This window comes from Neoarius graeffei, chromosome 13 (assembly GCF_027579695.1).
Source record: "Neoarius graeffei isolate fNeoGra1 chromosome 13, fNeoGra1.pri, whole genome shotgun sequence".
Lineage (NCBI taxonomy): Eukaryota > Metazoa > Chordata > Actinopteri > Siluriformes > Ariidae > Neoarius > Neoarius graeffei.
Window position 1 is genome coordinate 54582048 of NC_083581.1, and position 21297 is coordinate 54603344.

The 21297-nt window shown below is 42.7% G+C and overlaps 1 protein-coding gene across 1 annotated transcript in view; it reads right to left on the reverse strand.

Annotated features, from left to right (window-relative positions):
- The window catches only part of dnmt3bb.3 (DNA (cytosine-5-)-methyltransferase beta, duplicate b.3), a 56378-nt gene extending 36424 nt beyond the window's left edge, over positions 1-19954 (reverse strand). The window contains exons 1-7 of the mRNA XM_060938050.1: positions 19882-19954; positions 14557-14744; positions 9769-11228; positions 3533-3689; positions 3224-3319; positions 3017-3090; positions 2700-2852 (exon numbers count right to left, since the gene is read on the reverse strand). Coding sequence (XP_060794033.1) covers positions 2700-2852; positions 3017-3090; positions 3224-3319; positions 3533-3689; positions 9769-11228; positions 14557-14671 — 2055 coding nt within the window. The 5' untranslated portion in view covers positions 14672-14744; positions 19882-19954. The remainder of the gene's footprint in view (positions 1-2699; positions 2853-3016; positions 3091-3223; positions 3320-3532; positions 3690-9768; positions 11229-14556; positions 14745-19881) is intronic.
- Positions 19955-21297: the final 1343 nt, after the last annotated feature.

Here is a 21297-nt window from a genome sequence, read left to right on the forward strand (position 1 = left end):
ATTTATTAGTTTGGGCCTACGTTTCCTTTCCTTCGCAACATAAAGGACATCTCTCACTTTATTCTCACTTTCTGTTACTGTAGTCAGTCTTTCATGTTTCATTTGCACACTTATGTCCTCCATTTTTCTCTCCTGTTTCAAATTTGTATTCCACAATGCCTTGCATGAACAGGGAAAGCCCACCACGTGATGCATGACGCATCTTGAATTGGGTCATGGTGAAGCAGGAAAAAATAGCGGAGAATTTAGGGCCATGTGGCCCTAAATTCATTAATTGTTCTATTTTAAAAAAACTAATAAAATTGGAAGTCTGTGATTCAAATTCAGTAGCTTTCAGTCCACTAAACAAAAATAACTGGATGTCAGGGAAAATTCTTTTTCTGACCTACACTTGAAAAATCTGAAAGGCAGTCTACCTTTAATACTTTCATGGATAATGCAATGTACTGTATTTAACAACTGAATTTTAGTAAAGTTCATAGATTATATACATGTCTGACTATAGAGAGATCTTACCAAGTGTGTTTCATCCTGGCACTGTTATATAACCCCAGTTCCAAAAAAGTTGGGACGCTGTGTAAACTGTAAATAAAAACAGAAGGCGATAATTTGCAAATCATGGAAAAACACTATTTCATTGAAAATAGTACAAAGACAACAAATCTAATGTTGAAACTGAAATTTTATTGTTTTTTTGAAAAATATATGCTCATTTTGAATTTGATGTCAGCAACACCATTTTAAAAAAGTTGGGACAGGAGCATGTTTACCACTGTGTTGCATCACCTGAAACTGAAGAGACCAACTCCTGTAGTTTTGAAAGTGAAATATTGTCCCATTCTTGCCTGATATACAATTTCAGTTGCTCAACAGTTCAGGGTCTCCTTTGTCGTATTTTAAACTACTTTGAAACCGGCTGCTGGACTACACGCAGGCCAGTTTAGCACCCGGACTCTTACTACGGAGCCATGCAGTTTTAATGTGTGCTGAAAGCGGTTTGGCATTGTCTTGCTGAAAGAAGGAAGGCCTTCCCTGAAAAAAAGATTTTGTCCGGATGGCAGCATATTGCTCTGAAACGTGTATATATCATTCAGCATTAATGATGCCTTCCCAGATGTACAAGTTACCCATGTCATGTGCACTAATGCACCTTCATACCATCAAAGATGCTGGCTTTTGAACTGTGCACCGAATAACAAGCTGGACGGTCCCTCTCCTCTTTAGCCTGGAGGACGTGGTGTCCATGATTTCTAAAAAGAATTTCTACTTTTGATTTGTCAGACTTCGGGACAATTTTCCACTTCGCCTCAGTCCGTTGTAAATGAGATCAGGCCCAGAGAAGGTGACGGTGTTTCTGGATATTGTTTATTATATCTGGTTTTAACTTGCATTTGTGGATGCAGTAATGAACTGTTTTCACAGATGATGGTTTTCTAAAGTGTTCCTGAGCCCATAGTGATTTCCACTACAGACACGTGTCTGCTTTTAATACAGTGTCTCCTGAGGGCCTGAAGATCACAGGCATCCAATGTCAGTTTTCAGCCTTGTCTCTTGCATACAGAGATTTCTCCAGATTCTCTGAATCTTTTAATGATATTATGTATTATAGAGGGCGGCATGGTGGCGTAGTGGTTAGCGCTGTCGCCTCACAGCAAGAAGGTCCTGGGTTCGAGCCCCGTGGCCGGCGAGGGCCTTTCTGTGCGGAGTTTGCATGTTCTCCCCGTGTCCGCGTGGGTTTCCTCCGGGTGCTCCGGTTTCCCCCACAGTCCAAAGACATGCAGGTTAGGTTAACCGGTGACTCTAAATTGACCGTAGGTGTGAATGTGAGTGTGAATGGTTGTCTGTGTCTATGTGTCAGCCCTGTGATGACCTGGCAACTTGTCCGGGGTGTACCCCGCCTTTTGCCCGTAGTCAGCTGGGATAGGCTCCAGCTTGCCTGCGACCCTGTAGAACAGGATAAAGTGGCTAGAGATAATGAGATGAGAATGAGATGTACCATAGATGATGTGATCTCCAAATTCTTTGCAATTTTACATTGAGGAACGTTATTCTTAAATTGTTGCACTGTTTACCCATGCAGTCTTTCACAGAGCAGTGAACCCCTCCCCATCTTTACTTCTGAGAGACTCAGCCTCTCTGGAATGCTCTTTGTATACCCAATCATATTATATTATTGACCTTTTGCCAATTAACCAAATTTTTTTTTTCAGCATTATGCAACTTTTTCAGGTTTTTTTTGCCTCCATCCCAACTTTTTCTGAAATGTGTCGCTGGCATCAAATTCAAAATAAGCACATATTTTTCAAAAAACAATACAATCTCTCAGGTTCAACATATGTTGTCTTTGTACCATTTTCAATGAAATATGAGGTTTCCATGATTTGCAAATTATCACATTGTTTTTATTTACGGTTTAAACAGCGTCCCAACTTTTTTGGGAATCGGGGTTGTAAAAGGCTATTAAATTAAAATAGCACATGAATTTGAAAAGTACTCTTTTGATAATGTTCCCTTTTTTATCAACCTCCATTAAGTATATGCCTGAGCTTTTGGTGCTTCATGTTCTTGTGAAATTACATTCAACTGCAGTACGTACAATAACTTAAATTTAACTTAAATGTTTAAATTAAACATTTCAGACTACACAACCTGAAGCAATAGCAGTGAAAAGTCACAATAATTTGATTTTATTAGCTTACCTCGTACGAATACTCCATTTCTGTATTAGGGATAGAGGAAATATCGTCATTTATTTTCTCTGTGACATCATCATGCACCACGTGTTTGTCGTCAGATTTTCCCATTCTTCTCTCTTTGACACTGTCATCACTGCAATCATCAATCTCCAACACCTCAGATCACCAAAAACGTACAGATATAAGCAATACAGTTTAGTTTTCAAGACCAGGTATTTGTGAAATATGAAATCATGACATGAATTAATTTGAAATTGTAACTTTAAACCAATAAGCACATTTAGCACTGTGTATTTTGTTGAGAAAAGTTAAAAAAGTACCTTTGGATATAAAGTATTAGTCCATATGATATCATCATCATCATCATCATCTACAAGTATCAGTTCTGAAATGTCTTTCGTTGTGGACAAATTCAACCACAAACAAACAAACAAACAAACAAACAATAAATCTTTCATACTTTACTCTCTGCCATCCATGTGAAAACACTCTGAGAAATTATTTGGTAAAACAATCATGTTATTAACCTGGGTTTTTCTTTTTCATCTCCGTGTCTGGACCAGAGGCACTGGCATTCGTCTCCATAAAAGAAACCTCCTCATCTTCAGTCAGATCAACAACATCTGAGAATCATAATAGGGCTCAGTTTAAAGCATGTGGTTTGAGGTGAGCAGTGCAAACAAATTAAGGCAAGCTTATGTTCTGCTCATTCCTTTCATGAAAATGAAATGATGCAGGTGTGTATATTATTCATTCATCTTCAATAACTGCTTTATTCTGTTCAGGGTCATGATCACACACTTCCCCAGATGTGAATATGAGAAAGTAATAATTACCTGATGTTGAACTCTCCTTGGTCTCAGAGCTGAGGGGTTCTGACAGGGCAGTTTTGTAGGAGCTGGTGTCTGTAACATCATCATCATGCACCATGTCTTTACCATTAGAGATCTCTATTTTACGCTCTTCCACACTACTATCAACATTTTCAAACACCTGAGATCACAAAAACAAAAAAAAACAAAAAAACAAACAAACATACAAATAGACAATACCCTTTAGTTTTATAAACCAGATATTCCTGGCCAGGATGTAAATTATAGGTGCACAAAACCTTCCAAATTAAATACTTTTAAAACGGTTACTATAACTGACTAAGACAAAGGCAAATCGGATGCCTGAATTTAAGTTTTCAGTACCCGCATTCATGAGTCTAGACTGGAATTCCTCACTCATATCTACAAAACGTCCTGTTTAGTAACTACTTCACTGTAGTTCCTACATATTTCACAGTAATTACTGAATAATATTTAAGCTATAACTACATAATACATTAAAGCATTTAAAATACATTAATGGACTACGTATGGGGGCGCCGTGGCTCAGGTGGATAAGGCGCCATGCCATAAATCCAGGGAGCCGGGTTTGATTCCGACCTGAGGTCATTTCCCCGATCCCTCCCCGTCTCTCTCTCCCACTCATTTCCTGTCTCTACACTGTCCTATCCAATAAAGGTGGAAAAAGCCCAAAAAAATTATAAAAAAAAAAAAAAAGGACTACGTGTGGCTCTAGGCTTTGGTAAGCAACTCCAACAAACAAATGAAGGAATAAACACATTTATATTTTGAACTGTGATCAACAATGTGAACTGTGGGTGGTAGAAATGGGCAACTGGACTTGCTTGAAGATTCTTGAAAACGTTTCACCTCTCGTCCAAAAGGCTTCCTCAGTTCTGTCTGACTAATAGGGAGTATCAGATATTTATCCTCTCCTGGATCAGAATCAGAATTCTGATGACCAGCTCATCTAAGGTGTCATTGAGGCATCATGTTGGTGTGGGTCACTGGAGGCTGGGTGTGAACGGCGAGTCATTAGGGTGATCAAAGGATTGCCCGTTAGGGTGATCAATGGCAATCTGACTCTCTCTGTCCTCCTGTGAGTCACTGAAAACAGCTGGGTCCTGGCGTACACCCAGCCGTCTGGGAAGAGTGTCCAATACCGCCTTGTAGATGGCTGACAAATGATGTCTTAGACCCCCACCTCTGTTCGGTGATGGCCGTTCCAGGTTGACAAAAATGGCTTCTTTAACTCCTCGCTCATACCAACGATCCTCTCTGGCTAAAATGCGTACATTACAATCCTGAAATGAGTGTCCTTTGTTGTTAAGATGAATGTAGACAGCCGAGTCCTGGCCTGAGGAGCTGGCTGTCCTGTGTTGGGCCAAGCGCCTGTATGGACCCTTTTCACGTGACGTCACAACAAATGCGGCCACCATTTTGGACGTGTACTACCAGTAGTTTACCACAGCCAACAGTGAGGAACGGCAGCAAAGAAAGTTTTTACTTTCAGCAAGACTTCCATCATGCCACTATACTGTTGTGCACCTGGATGTAGTAACCATCAACAAACAAGGCAAAGTTTATCATTTTATCGGATCCCGACGGAGAAGATGGATAGCGGCCATTAACAGATTGGCAGCCCTCGGCATACCAACGCTTGTGTAGTGACCACTTTGTTGGAGGTAAGACGAATAAAATTAGCCAGAAAAGGCATTACATTGCTGTTAACATTCTGTGGCGGCGAGTGTGTAACCAAATAGGCTAAAATAACCCATTGTAACCTCTTTGTTCTTCTGTAGTAGCTATTGTTGACTAGCTAACGTCAACAACATATGTTACTGTAGCAATGTTTACGTTCAGTCATTTGGATGACTGTTAAAACCTTTCAGTCTCAAGTTTTTCCTTTACTGTATTTACTAGTTTACTGTAATTATGATCCGGCAGCTATTTACACCGGATCCAGTGTAAATAGCTGCCGGAGCGCGCTCCGGCTTGCTCCCCCTCAAATTAAGCAGCGCGCTCCGGCTTGCTCCCGGAGTGCTCCGGCCGAGGTTCCGGAGCGAGCTCCGGCTTGCTCCCCCTCAAATTAAGCAGCGCGCTCCGGAAGCCGGATGCGCGCTGCTTAATTTGAGGGGGAGCAAGCCGGAGCGTACGTCAGTGAACAATCCTGGTGGAAGCACGTAAACGTCGTTCTCTAAGCCTGCTAACCTCAATTTTTGCAAATACCTCTCCCTCTGCTCGCCCTGTAAATGCCCTACGTCGCTGGATAGTGAAGGTGTTTTCTGCATCTTGCTCCTTTTTCTTTTATGTTTTTCGTTTGTCGCCTTCCTCGCATTCAAACTGATTCGAGCCAAAGTCCACTACATGTCCAAAATGGTGGTCGCGTTTACGAAGGTCACGTGACTGAAAAGGGTCTATAGCGGTTGTTTGGTCTCAGCAATATACGAATCCGTGCAATTCTCACTGCACTGAATTGCATACACTATGTTGTCCTGTTTGTGTCTGGGTATTCTGTCCTTAGGGTGGACCAGTTTCTGCTTCAGGGTGTTACTGGGTCTGAAATGTACCGGAATGTTGTGTTTGTAGAAGATCCTCCTGAGTTTCTCAGATAGACCAGAAATGTAGGGAATGACAGTGTTCTTGCGTTTGTTCCTGTTATCATCCTTGTCAGTTATGTTCCTTTTTATGCTCTTTAGGAAAGCCCAGTTGGGATAACCGCAATTCTGAAGTGCTTTCTTGATATGATTCTGCTCCTTCTCTTTTCCCTCTAATGTTCAGGGATGAGAATGAGAAATTGTATTTTCAGCTCAAAATTTAATTGGGGGTCTGGGGGCCATCGGCCCCCAGCCAGGTCCAGGGCGGAGCCTGGTCGGGGGTCCAGGGGGCCGAAGGCCCCCGGAAGCTAATGAGTTTTATACATTTTAGACCACTAGAAATGGTCTCAGATTGCTCAGTTGAATAATATTTTCAGTCCAAAGAAGCTTGAGTTTTGGACACTAATAAACAAAAATAGTCTCAATAATGCTCAGCTAAAAATAATTTTTAACTTCATGCTAGAATGAAAGGAATGATGAATATAAATTAAACACAAAGACAGAATATTTGACATAATCCTGTAAATGTTTCAGTTACTTTATTAAAGAATGCAGTTACCTCTTTTGCAGTGAACTTGTCTCAACAGAAACACAATTTCCCTGTTGAACAGTTCTCTCAGCTCCCAAAGTCACAATCACATAACTAGCAACACTACTCTAAGTTTTCAACATATTTACAAAGTACTTATTCTTTTTCTAGGAATGCTTCATTGCAGAGATGTTTTTTTCCTTTTAGCAGCTAATCTGAATAAGCGATTCATTTTCTTTTGTGATAATTTTCACCATTTTGAAGCTCTTATTCGCTGTTACATCCTCAATCTCCGGCCTCGTGGAGCGCCATGTTGAATGAGTAAGAAAGCGAAATGCGAAGAACCAATCAGAACGAAGCTTATATGTGACATTTTGGCCTTTCCTATCTATGCTCGTTTACCATTGGTCAAATCGCGATATTTCTCTCTCAACGGCCAATCAAATACAGTGTACGTTCTGAACTGCCGATGTAAACAGAGCCTTGTTCCCGATGGTTGACCAGGTCAACACATACCTAACCCCCCCACCTAAATATTTTCTCCTCGGATTTAGACGATTCACAAAAATGACCCCTGGGTTGATAAAATCCGCGGAAAATTCCCATCCCTGAATGTTGTAGGAATGTTCTGAGCCCTGTGTTGCAAGGTCCTAATGACCTCCAATTTATGTTCCAGTGGGTGGTGAGAGTCGAAAAGTAGGTACTGGTCTGTGTGTGTGGGTTTCCGGTAGACCTCGATACTAAGGCTTCTGTCTTGTCTAATGTGTTCATCACAATCCAAGAAGGCTAGATTATTCCCACTGACATCCTCCCGAGTGAAGTTGATGTTGCTATCCACTGCATTGATGTGTTTCGAGAAAGCTTCCACCTCCTGGATCACCTCGATGTGTTTCGAGGATCCACCTTGAAACACATCAATGCAGTGGATAGCAACATCAACTTCACTCGGGAGGATGTCAGTGGGAATGGAGCACTTGCATGTGACGTCACAGCCGATCCAGATTGTGACAGACACCATCTTGTCGGTCAAACGCCATATTTCCACCTTCTACTTCTACCTTTTCTTCTGGAAAACCCTACTATATCTACTACAACGGCTGCGGCTACAAGCTCTCCCTACCTGTGCACGTTTATGTTTTTTGTGTGTATTTTTGCGTGTTGTTCGTCTGTACCGGACTTCAATATCCACTACAACCGTATGGACTTACTGGACATTGGTTTCCAGCAGAAAATGACGGTTTGTAGCGATTTCCATCGCATGCACAACATTCCGGACGAGATAGCAAGACCAGGGGGTCTCCGTGGATTGTTATCGGAAGCAAAGCGAAGGAGGCGGCGCCAGGAGCGGAAGCAAAAGCGAGGCTGCAGAGCCGGCTGGAATTACTTTATTCTATTCTATAATCGGCTGGTCAGTGCTATACTCAAATACTTAAGTGACTTACCCATCCAATGAGGATTATTTTCTTGTTTACAAGATGCCACATCTGAGTCGCTGACAAATCCTGAATTTCTGTAAAGATAACTGTGCAGAGATTTATAAGCACGCAGTGCTTCACCACTGAACAGCGAGGGAAAGTTGATGAGGTAATTATACACGTCCGGGTATTCCGCTGGCAGTTCAGTATCCACTGACACGGTCGTGAAAACTACATCCGGTAAGCCATAAGGGTCACTAATCTGTAGATCGTTTATTTTAGACATATATCTAGTTATCTGTTCATTAGAAAAATGAGCCGTGTAGTCCGTTGGTTGAAATTGACCCATTCTGTATACGAGTGCAACAATATTCAGCTGTGTTTTTTACCGACAAGATGGCGGCTGTGTACTTTCCGGTCACGTGACTGCAAGATCTCTATAATCTAGCCTTCTTGGATTGTGATGAACACATTAGACAAGACAGAAGCCTTAGTATCGAGGTCTACCGGAAACCCACACACACAGACCAGTACCTACTTTTCGACTCTCACCACCCACTGGAACATAAATTGGGGGTCATTAGGACCTTGCAACACAGGGCTCAGAACATTCCTACAACATTAGAGGGAAAAGAGAAGGAGCAGAATCATATCAAGAAAGCACTTCAGAATTGCAGTTATCCCAACTGGGCTTTCCTAAAGAGCATAAAAAGGAACATAACTGACAAGGATGATAACAGGAACAAACGCAAGAACACTGTCATTCCCTACATTTCTGGTCTATCTGAGAAACTCAGGAGGATCTTCTACAAACACAACATTCCGGTACATTTCAGACCCAGTAACACCCTGAAGCAGAAACTGGTCCACCCTAAGGACAGAATACCCAGACACAAACAGGACAACGTAGTGTATGCAATTCAGTGCAGTGAGAATTGCACGGATTCGTATATTGGTAAGACCAAACAACCGCTATACAGGCGCTTGGCCCAACACAGGAGAGCCAGCTCCTCAGGCCAGGACTCGGCTGTCTACATTCATCTTAACAACAAAGGACACTCATTTCAGGATTGTAATGTACGCATTTTAGCCAGAGAGGATCGTTGGTATGAGCGAGGAATTAAAGAAGCCATTTTTGTAAACCTGGAACGGCCATCACTGAACAGAGGTGGGGGTCTAAGACATCATTTGTCAACCATCTACAAGGCGGTATTGGACACTCTTCCCAGACGGCTGGGTGTACGCCAGGACCCAGCTGTTTTCAGTGACTCACAGGAGGACAGAGAGAGTCAGATTGCCATTGATCACCCTAACGGGCAATCCTTTGATCACCCTAATGACTCGCCGTTCACACCCAGCCTCCAGTGACCCACACCAACATGATGCCTCAATGACACCTTAGATGAGCTGGTCATCAGAATTCTGATTCTGATCCAGGAGAGGATAAATATCTGATACTCCCTATTAGTCAGACAGAACTGAGGAAGCCTTTTGGACGAGAGGTGAAACGTTTTCAAGAATCTTCAAGCAAGTCCAGTTGCCCATTTCTACCACCCACAGTTTACTATGACCTGGATGATTGAGAATCTTCACAGACAGGTCAACAATGTGGCATACTTTAGCTTGTAGATTAACAGGATGAACTAAAATGAACTAACATGAAATTCATAAACGTGAAGTCTTTTATTGGTCACTCACTTGTGCAAAAATCTTTTCCATTCCCAGTGTCTTGGGCAAAGCCAGCAGGCTTAGGATCAGCTTTCGAAAGAGAGATGTCTCTCCCATAAGCCCCAGCTCTGCCTTCCAGTACTGCTCCAGTGACTGTACAGCTGGACTGGTGAGTACAACTTCACACTCAGGAAACTGATACTCAAGAAACTCACTGGTTAACAAGCTGAAGCCTTCTCCGCTTGTACAAAGACCAAACTGGGCACCTAAATCAGATACAGCCTTCCCAGTGATTTCCAGCTTGCCTTCTGGGCTTAAGAGGGTAGCCATGTTTCTCAGAGCAGAACCAGGCATGGGTAAACTCTTGACAATACTGGAACTAACTGCTGTGTAGAATGCAACAGCACTGTTGTAGAAAAGTTCATCATTTGTATCATTTTGACGAAGATATTCAACCACCTCTTCACCAACGTTCACCTTGTCTCTTGGTAGATGTTCCATCATGTCCTTCTTTGGTGAGCCCAAGTTACCTCTCCTGAGGAAGTACTCCACAGCTTTGGGAGTGAGGAAACTAGATATGTAAACATGAACTAAACTACAGGCATCTTGAAGCAATGTTCTTACATCTTTACCACAATCCAAGCTCTCCTGAAATTTGCAGAGAGGCTGCAGGGCATGGCTCAGAAACAGGAAACTCAGTCTTAATGTCGTATCATTGAGGAGGCAACAAATCTGCCCATTTGTATTGGTGCTGGCATGTTGAGAATTAAAGTATTGTAACAAGTCTGACCATGCTATGGCCATTTTGTAAACTGTTGTTCTGAGGCTGAGACAATCAGATCTCAAAGGAGTGAAACTGAACTTCAAATTAGCAAGCTGCTCCTTCAGAAAGTCTGGTAGAGAGGGGAAGAGCTGGTGGATTTCCTTGATCAGTTCCTGGATCTGTGCTGACAGCTCCATTGCCATAATGCCACTGTGACATGCTTGTTCGGCAACACCAGTAAGGCTGCATAGAAAAACAGTGCTTGGATTCAAGGCTCTCAGGCCTGAAATCAGCTCTGTTAGATTGGATGCATTGGAATAAAATGCTACAAGGTTAGCCAGAGGGATCTCAAACTTTTGAAGAGTCTCCACAACACCGTTCAATAAGGTAGACTGTATCTCCTCAATAACATTGAGCAGCCTCACTTTGGTTTCTCCAGCAGTCTGGTCGAAATACCCAATCAAGACCACATAAGCTTTCTCTGCTTCGTGGTACATATATAAACAGTAAGGGGCCTGTTTACAGACAGCTGCAGTGTCTTTAAAGTATTTTCGGCCCAGCACTTCATTGGCTTTGCGACATTTTATAGAGGAGTCTGTGCTGGCTGAAACAGAGGGACAGTATTTCCTGATAAAACATTGCACAGCCCAGCTTGAGTAAAAAGACTCTGGAACGTTTCTCTCCACTTTTGCGTCAGCATTTTCACTCATCTGGTCTGGAACCGCTGCTGCAAAGCAAAATGCATGAGAAATGACCAGATGTTTTATGTAATCTGAGATTCTCAGTGTGGGAAATAAGGCCAGACCGGCGGACATTTACCGGTAATTTTTGCATTTGTCTGCTTGTATTTCAAAAGCATCGGACCGGATGGCCAATAAAAATAATTTGAATGTGTCCGCCTGTATTTCAGAAGCATCAAACTGGATGGCCCATGAAACATTGTAAAGATACGGGTCTAACCTACTTCTAATTTTCTTCCAAATGTTACACTGGGCGAATACATTATGTCATAACACGGCCTGTGAAACGGGAGCCCCCACGGACGCGACTTTAAAAATTCATAACTTGGCCACCGAGCCTTGCCAAAATTTACAGGCACGTCCCTCTCCCTGAGCCCTTTCAAACCAGCCCAGGCACAGCCGCTACGACTGCGACTCGGCCCACTATTTACCCCGGGGCTCCCAAAAAAATCTTTTAACATGAGCCCTGGCTTGAGCCAGCCTTTAAAAATTCATAACTCGGCCACCCAAAGTCCCAGCCCAACCAAACGTTACAGGCACATCCCTCTCCCCAACACCTTTTGAACAAGCCTAGGCATGGCCCAATCCGACATCAGGAGTGAACGCGGATTGCGGAAAGCTTTAACATGAGCCTTAGCTCCAGCCACTCGCGTGCACAGGGATTTAAAAATTCATAACTCGGCCACTAGCCCTGCCAAAATTTACAGGTACCGTCCTCTCCCCAAGTGGCACACTAAATAAGACAATAATAATAATACACTCAGTATTCACTGTTTTATTGCACAGTGCAGTTGAACTAGTGTTTTAGGGTTGACGGTATCTGACTGATCCAGTCAGTTGATTAAGAGTTCAGTTTACATGAAACTTTGCAGTACAGTATTATTTTAAGTGCCAAACTGCCAATCAATGGTTCTGTTATTATTATGTGCATTTTCTTCATTCATAATAAGAATGACAGTCATAATTATATGCTTTGTAGGACGTAGACTTATATTTTAAGAGTTTTTATTTTCTTCTATTTCCTAAGTTCTAGTCCAGCAGATTTTAGTCTGAATGGCAAATGATATGACCATGTCTAGTTTTGAGTAATTTTAAAAAGTTATTTTGTTACAAAAGTTACTTGGAATCACATACTCAAAATTTTAACTATTATGTAAGAAGGGTTCTATTGTTTATTACTAAGTTTCTTATAGACTTCTTATAAACATAGTATAAGGCTACGTTTACATTATGTCGAATCAGCGGATCATCAGATTAACGTTCTTAAAACGATTCGCGTTTACACTAAAACCGTTAGCCGTGCACACAGCAACACCAATACACGGATACGCTCGGCTCCGCAGGCATCCTGCGCTCCAAATCACTCCGCCCTGAACAGCGAGTGCCCTCTGGAGGGTGCGCACTCCGGCCCTGCGCAGCTCACAGAGCACGCGAGTGAAGTGAACAAGCCACGATTCGGGACTGAGCGGCTGTGTGTGTGATCCCAGCGCATATCACTTACTACTTGCAAGTGGAAGGATGGCAAGCCTAAAGACAATCATAACTACACAATGGGCAGTATTTGCATCAGTATTTTCATACTTTTATACTCTTTAATGAAAGGTGATACAAGGCGGAAGTCCACGCCGTTTTTCAGCAGTCGCGTCACATGACCAACGCCAGCGAATCAGGAAGGTGGATGTCACAGTGACGTTGTCCAATGACGACGCCAGCTAGAGCTCAGCACAGCGTATTCGCGTATCTCAATGTTTACACAGCACCGGACCAGATACGATCTAGATTGAATATGTGGACGCTGGCGGATTCCCGTTTCCCGGCTTTTCCAGGTGGTTTAATGTAAACGGACAGTGCATCCGCGAAGAAAACGAGACAGATACGGTCTAATGTAAACGTAGCCTAAGAAAATAGTCATTGTTGACATAATGTTTCATGAGTGTTATTATAGTACCTATACAGGGCTCGACATTAACTTTTAAACCCACTTGCCCGGGGGTTAATTTCCACTTGCCCCCCAATATTATCATTTGCCCCCTATTTTGTGAGTACTACTTTTTTTTTTTTTTAGGAAAATCATAGAATAGTTGTGAATTGCAACATAAAATGAAGATCACACATTGAGTTGAAGTTTGGTTATTGATTAAGATTATTAAAGTTTGGTTATTGGTTACTTTTTTACTTGTAACAGACAACAATTTTATAATTGTTTTTCTTCTTAAGCAAACTCTTCCATACTCACTTCCGATTGTGTTTTTGTAAAATACACTTTAAATACAATCGTGAATTTCTCTGGAGTTTTCAGGCTGAGCTCCTCTCGTAGTCTTTAACCATTCATTTCCTCGTTGTTCTTGAAGCATTTGCTTCTACTTGTTAACATTTTTCTTGATAGTGGGGAGACGGTAATGCCTTTTATCTATTTCTCTGGTTGAACAAGCAATAACAACGCAAAAATTAACCATATTGAAGACAGATTAAGCCTTGCTTGCATGAAAGACAGTGTCTGATCCTGGCTATAATTATCAGGTGATGCGTGACATCATGCACAAGGGGTCTATAAACAGTATGCGTACCATGCTACAACAGTGGGGTATATAAAATAACTTGCAAAGCAGTAAATGAAACCGAGACTAAGAAAACAGCAAAGACATAATGGCGGATACGTAGCGAGGGACGCTTTTAGGAACTGAAATAAAAGATCAAAAAGCCTAATTTTTGTGGTGCTAGTTCATAATATATGCTCATTCCAACTTGCCTGGTCGGGCATGTCGGGGACATAACCCACTTGCCTGAATGCATGTTTCACTTGCCCCGGGCAATTGGGCAGTCCTTAATGTCGAGCCCTACTATATAGGAGTACCAGTAAGTTGTAACTAACTGGAACATCCTTGCCCCACCATACTTTTTTCTAGACATGGAACTGACCTGCATGTACTACTGTTTTCTTGGGTATAACTTTAAGCATGTTTTTCGTGAATCTTCCAACATTTTTTTGTAAATTAGATGCAATTTGTAGTGTAATTAGCAACTAGCATCTAGTGTAATTTGGCCTTTGAAGATCACAAAAAACATGCCAGGAAATAGCTGAGAATCCATCTCCAGGTATCTAAAGCCTTTCAGCTTCCGGGGCCCGAAGGCGGGTCCCGGACCCTCGGCCACATTGTTCCAGGCCTTTGGCCCGTCAGTTGGACAGGCTGAAATTTGGATGTACAGACAACATTTCAGACTTGTCTGTCCTGTGACAGTCTGCTTAAAATTCCTTATTTCCCACACTAGATGCTGTATAGTACCAAAGGAAAAATGGAAAGGAAATGGTCTCACAAAAGTCCAGTTGTCCAAGAGCCCTTGGTTTCTTTGGGACATAACGGTCCAGAATCCGTCCATCTAGAGCCACTACAGGATTGTAATTATGTCTCACAAAGTGACACTTAGACATCACTTTGACCCACCTCAGCAGATTTAAAGTCTCGGTGAAATCGCCACTGACCAACTTTTCAAATCTCCACTGTCTAAAGGAAAAAGAATTTGTGAATAAATAAAAATTTTCAGAACGAAACATTTCAGAACAGTGAACAAAAGATTCCAAACACTCCACTTCCTACAAATGTATTCATATAAGCTATTTTATATTTAATAGACATATACAGAATATGACAAAGGGAGATGTACAGAGCTGCAGTAATTACAGAGGAATAAAATTGATGAGCCACACCATGAAGCTATGGGAAAGGGTATTGCAGGCAAGACTGAGAAGCGAGGTAGCAATCTGTGAACAGCAGTACAGGGTTATGCCAAGGAAAAGCACGTCGGATGCAATTTTTGCTTTAAGAATGTTAATGGAGGGCGGCACGGTGGTGTAGTGGTTAGCGCTGTCGCCTCACAGCAAGAAGGTCCTGGGTTCGAGCCCCGGGGCCGGCGAGGGCCTTTCTGTGCGGAGTTTGCATGTTCTCCCCGTGTCCGCGTGGGTTTCCCCCACAGTCCAAAGACATGCAGGTTAGGTTAACTGGTGACTCTAAATTGACCCTAGGTGTGAATGGTTGTCTGTGTCTATGTGTCAGCCCTGTGATGACCTGGCGACTTGTCCAGGGTGTACCCCGCCTTTCGCCCGTAGTCAGCTGGGATAGGCTCCAGCATGCCTGCAACCCTGTAGAAGGATAAAGCGGCTAGAGATAATGAGATGAGAATGTTAATGGAGAAGTACAGAGAAGGCCAGAGAAAGCCACATTGTGTGTTTGTAGACCTGGAGAAGGCATACGATAGAGTGCCGAGAGGTGAGTTATGGAGCCTAGCTGGAGCCTATCCCAGCTGACCATGGGCGAGAGGCAGGGTGCACCCTGGACAAGTCGCCAGCTCATCACAGGGCTGACACACACAGAGACACAAACAACCATTCACACTCACGGTCAATTTAGAGCCACCAATTAACCTAACCTGCATATCTTTGGACTGTGGGGGGAAACCTACACAGACACAAGGAGAACATGCCCTCGTTGGCTGCTGGGCTCGAACCCAGAACCTTCTTACTGTGAGGTGACAGTGCTAACCACTACACCACCGTGCCGCGTAAGTCAAAAGTAGTGAACGGATTTTGATGAAATTTGGTGTATTAATCCTAGGTTCAAGTGATTTCATTTTGATATGTGGCTTGACAGAAGTATGTACTCTTCTGAGTGCCATTCCTGTTTAACATGCTTCTCTCTCTATGCATTTCTTCAGTTTTGCTTCCAGAGATCTTTCTTTCTCTCTCTTCCATTAACTTTTACGGGTGGCATGGTGGCGTAAGTGGTTAGCACGGTCGCCTCACAGCAAGAAGGTTCTGGGGTCGAGCCCAGCAGCTGGCGGGGGTCTTTCTGCGCAGAGTTTGCATGTTCTGCGTGGGTTTGCTCAGGTTTTCCCCACAGACCAAAGACATGCGGCTAGGTTAAAATGCATATCACGGGTAAATTCCGGAGCAAGATCAATGTAATTCTCCTATTTTATATTAAACTTTGGTCAAATATCTGTCACATTTTGCGCAATACCAGAAAAATTCAGTTGAAATCAAGCCATTTGAGGCGAATTGGTCCACCTCTGAAAAAACTTGGCATTTGGATTTCCTGGCAAACATTGATTTTCGTGACGTCGCGTACGGGACGCCTCCTTCTGAATCCTACGTCAGCGCTGGTTTGTTTATGAGAAAACGACCTCGTGGTTTTCTGCAAATTTCTTCAACGTTATCGCGTAATTATTAAAATGCTGAACAGATGTATCGTAGGAGGGTGTAGCAACACCAATCTTGATGGGATTAGTACTCATCGTTTCCCACATTGCGCTCAGGTGACAATTCTATATTTCAATGCAAAATCGCTAGCTGCTAAACTTGGTCTACACAGGCTGTGCACTGAAACCGTGCAAAGCTCGTGCAGCCAGCCGGCGCTTCCACATGTGATGTCACGAATCTGGCTCCAGACTCCCTTGGGATTTTTCCAGACGTGTTTTGTTATTTTATTTTTTTCTGCTGTAGACAGATGGCCTTGTGCAAAATTACCCTTCTGGATGAGTGTGTAAAAGGACATCTCATCTCATTATCTCTAGCCGCTTTATCCTGTTCTACAGGGTCGCAGGCAAGCTGGAGCCTATCCCAGCTGACTACGGGCGAAAGGCGGGGTACACCCTGGACAAGTCGCCAGGTCATCACAGGGCTGACACATATGGCCCTTTTCCACTACCCTTTTTCAGCTCACTTCAGCTCGCTTCAGCTCACTTCAGCCCGACACGGCTCGCGTTTCGACTACCAAAAACCAGCACGACTCAGCTCGTTTCAGCCCTGCTTAGCCCCTAAAACTCGCACCGTTTTGGGGTAGGGCTGAAGCGAGCCAAACCGTGCTGACTGAGGCTGGAGGCATGAGCAGACACTCCCCTGTGCACTGATTGGTGAGGAGGAGTGTCCTCACATGCCCCGCGAGCACGCTGGGATCTGTAAACACCGTAAACCCGGAAGAAGAATTACGAATTACGAGAATTTCTGAAGCCTTATGCGCCTCGCCTCATCTATACGCTCTTGCCAGTATCTGTTGGCGTTGTCGGTGACAACAAGCCACAGCACCAAGACCAGCAACACTAACGACTCCATGTCCTCCATGTTTATTGTTTACTATTCGGGTCGTGAGACTACCGCTTAAAAGATCACTGAATCAGTACAGAGCATCGTGGACGAGTTCACGGAGCGCAAGGCTCGCCGTATGCCCTTCAAATAATGCGCGCAGTAGGCTATTGATGTTTTATTATGAGCCATGTACAGTATGTCGCCGAATGTTTTTTTGTTTGAGTTACATGTTCGTTTGAAGGACTTAATGTACAAAATAACATAGTTGCACCCCGTAGTGTTGAAATTGGTAAACACAGTGCATTCAGTGAGGTTTGCACCGCCCTCCTTTTATTTCTGACTCTTCCTGTCAGCGTTGCAACCTCTGAGCGCTCATTCGTATGCCCTTCAAATAATGTGCGCAGTATAGGCTATTGATGTTTTATTATGAGCCATGTACAGTATCCTAATGTTTTTTGTTTCTGAGTTACATGTTCATTTGAAGGACTTGATGTACTAAATAACATAGTTGCACCCGGTAGTGTTGAAATTGGTAAACACCGCAGTTGCGGACATTTTGTAGCCTAAAATGATGTTATGATAAGCTTTAATAAAGGATCCGGTCATTTGCCCCGCCCCCGGCCCGGCTCTGACTTGTTCCGCCACTGTCACTGATGTCACTGTTTGCGCTGCTTAACGACATCACATGACGTCCACCCACTTTCGCTAACTCCACCCAATGTGTCCACCCACTTCCAGCCAGCACGGTTCAGCGCGGTTGTAGTCGAAATGCAACTCCAACAGCCCCGCTCAGCTCGACTCAGCTCGACTCGGCACGGCACGGCTCAGCCGCGTTTGTAGTGGAAAAGCGGCAATAGACACAGACAACCATTCACACTCACATTCACACCTACGGTCAATTTAGAGTCACCAGTTAACCTAACCTGCATGTCTTTGGACTGTGGGGGAAACCGGAGCACCCGGAGGAAACCCACGCGGACACGGGGAGAACATGCAAACTCCACACAGAAAGGCCCTCGCCGGCCACGGGGCTCGAACCCGGACCTTCTTGCTGTGAGGCGACAGTGCTAACCACTATGTAAAAGGACATACTTTCATATTTAAAAAAAAAAAACGAATTTGGTCCAGGATATGTACTTTAATATGGGACGGCCTTGGGCTGAGATGCCCTTGAGCGAGGCACTGAACTCCCAACTGCTGCCCGGGCGCTGTTAGCATGGCTGCCCACTGCTCTGGGTGTGTGTTCACTGCTTCAGATGGGTTAAATGCAGAGAGGAATTTCACAAGTGTGTGATGAATAAAGTTGTGCTTTCTTTTTGCTTGAAATGTGACTGCAGTTTCTTTTACCTGATATATAAACACCTTTGTAGTGACTAAACATGACATTAATGCTTACTGCAGTCTTGATGCTGTGAAAACTTTTAACACTTGAAGGACTGGTGGTTTATTAAATACTCAGATACAGAAATAATCCAACCACTGCAGGACTAAGCAGGTAGAAATGCTAAATAGGGCGAGAAACAGCTGCTAAACAGCAAAGCTGGAGGTAAATGAAGAAAACCAGGGACTAAATTCAACATTTTGAACGTCATTCTTTCCCTCATTTGTTTTAGTAGCTACAAGTTAGCCAGCTGTAGGATACACTACCGTTCAAAAGTTTGGGGTCACTTTGAAATGTCCTTATTTTTGAAAGAAAAGCACTGTTCTTTTCAATGAAGATCACTTTAAACTAATCAGAAATCCACTCTATACATTGCTAATGTGGTAAATGACTATTCTAGCTGCAAATGCCTGGTTTTTGGTGCAATATCTCCATAGGTGTATAGAGGCCCATTTCCAGCAACTCTCACTCCAGTGTTCTAATGGTACAATGTGTTTGCTCATTGCCTCAGAAGGCTAATGGATGATTAGAAAACCCTTGTACAATCATGTTAGCACAGCTGAAAACAGTTGAGCTCTTTAGAGAAGCTATAAAACTGACCTTCCTTTGAGCAGATTGAGTTTCTGGAGCATCACATTTGTGGGGTCGATTAAATGCTCAAAATGGCCAGAAAAATGTCTTGACGATATTTTCTATTCATTTTACAACTTATGGTGGTAAATAAAAGTGTGACTTTTCATGGAAAACACAAAATTGTCTGGGTGACCCCAAACTTTTGAACGGTAGTGTATGTTTACAAACAATAGCAGGCAAAGAAACTAAATGGGATTCTTCCTTCTTCTAAGTGGAAAAACTTGTTAGAAATGAGTATTAAACACTGAAAAGGACCGCAGTATTACAAACCAGACTCATCACATGTGTTCTAAAATATCTTCCCAGTTAAAATACCAGTTACCACAAACTGGATTGGAATCATTATACTGGGGTAAATGGACACACGTCTCTAGAAAATACCGACACTATCCTGCTATTTTATTTACGCTAGCTGACCGCAACAAATGTGTTTAACGACTGCAACTAACTTAAAAAAAATAACCGGAATATACCTTGCATTCTTAAATAAATAAATAAATAAATAAATAAATAAATACAAATGCACATTTTATTTTTCTCAACTTACCAGCACGCGCCCGGACAAACACCTATTCGCCAGCTCCTTCCCCTACACGCGCGCGCGGGCTATCATTAACCAATAACAGAACAGAAAGGCGTGTCCATCTGGCCGCCATCTTACCACTCGCATCACGGGTTTTTGTGTTGAACAGAGGTGTAGTGGTTAGTTTGGGAATTAAAGTGGCATTCCACCATTGGAATTTTATGTATTCTTTGGCATAAAATACAATATATTTTATGACAACATGACTAGACAGAGAAATCTTTTAGCTTCAAAATGATATATCAAACATAATTTTTTTGACAACGACAAGTATATTAATTTTGCGACCAAAGTCACCTACCCTTTTAATTTCCGCGCGGTAGTGAAACGTGATGTCATCGGCAGGTTCCCCTTCTTGTGTACCACGTGTCGGTCTATTTTTAGACCAGGAAACCCCCAAAGTGAGAGAGTCATTTCTCCTCGTATATGGGGGCCAAAAAAATTGCGAAAAATTGAGTTAATCTTTCAGTTAGCTAGATTTATTGGTATTATTTTTATCACGTTCTATCCGCCATTGCTGATAATATGTGCCACGTCACGTGGTACACAAGAAGGGGAACCTGCCGATGACATCACGCATGGAAATTAAAAGGGTAGGTGACTTTGGTCGCAAAATTAATATACTTGTCGTTGTCAAAAAATTATGTTTGATATATCATTTTGAAGCTAAAAGATTTCTCTGTCTAGTGATACCATTTATATATGTTGTCAAAATATATTGTATTTTATGCCAAAGAATACATCCAATGGTGGAATGGCACTTTAAGCTGAGAGAGATGAGACTGAGATGGTATGGGCAGTGATGGGAATAATGGCGTTAGAAATAAACGGCGTTACTTTTTTTAGTAACGAGTAATCTAACTAATTACTTTTTACATCGTTATAACGCCGTTCCCGTTACTTACAATAAAATACTATGCGTTACTTTATTAAAGCTGTTCTCATCTGGCACGCTGCTCGTTCAGCCTTTCTTTACTCTACTTTCGTGTGGGGCGGGGAGACGCAAGACAACGGCACAGTAAGCCAATCAGAGTAGATTTGGACAACATACGTAGGTAGGCCACGCCTACTGCACTACTGTGCGCTCTTTCAATCGGAAGACCCAGCGATGGCGAGCGGTCAGCCCAGCACTGCGCTTTCACACTGGAAATACAGCCAGGACTTTTCATTACTTGAAATAAAAGGCAAGAGTGTTTACGTGCAATGCACATTATGTCGAGGAACAAAGCGTTTGTCCTCGTCAGTGGCCAGTAATTAGTAACATAATTTTAATAACTACAAAAATATATTACATTTGATAGATGTCTTATCTCACATTGTCCCACAAAAATATTAATATAGTGTAGATAACATTACTAATTGGTTCTGTTAAGTGTCCAT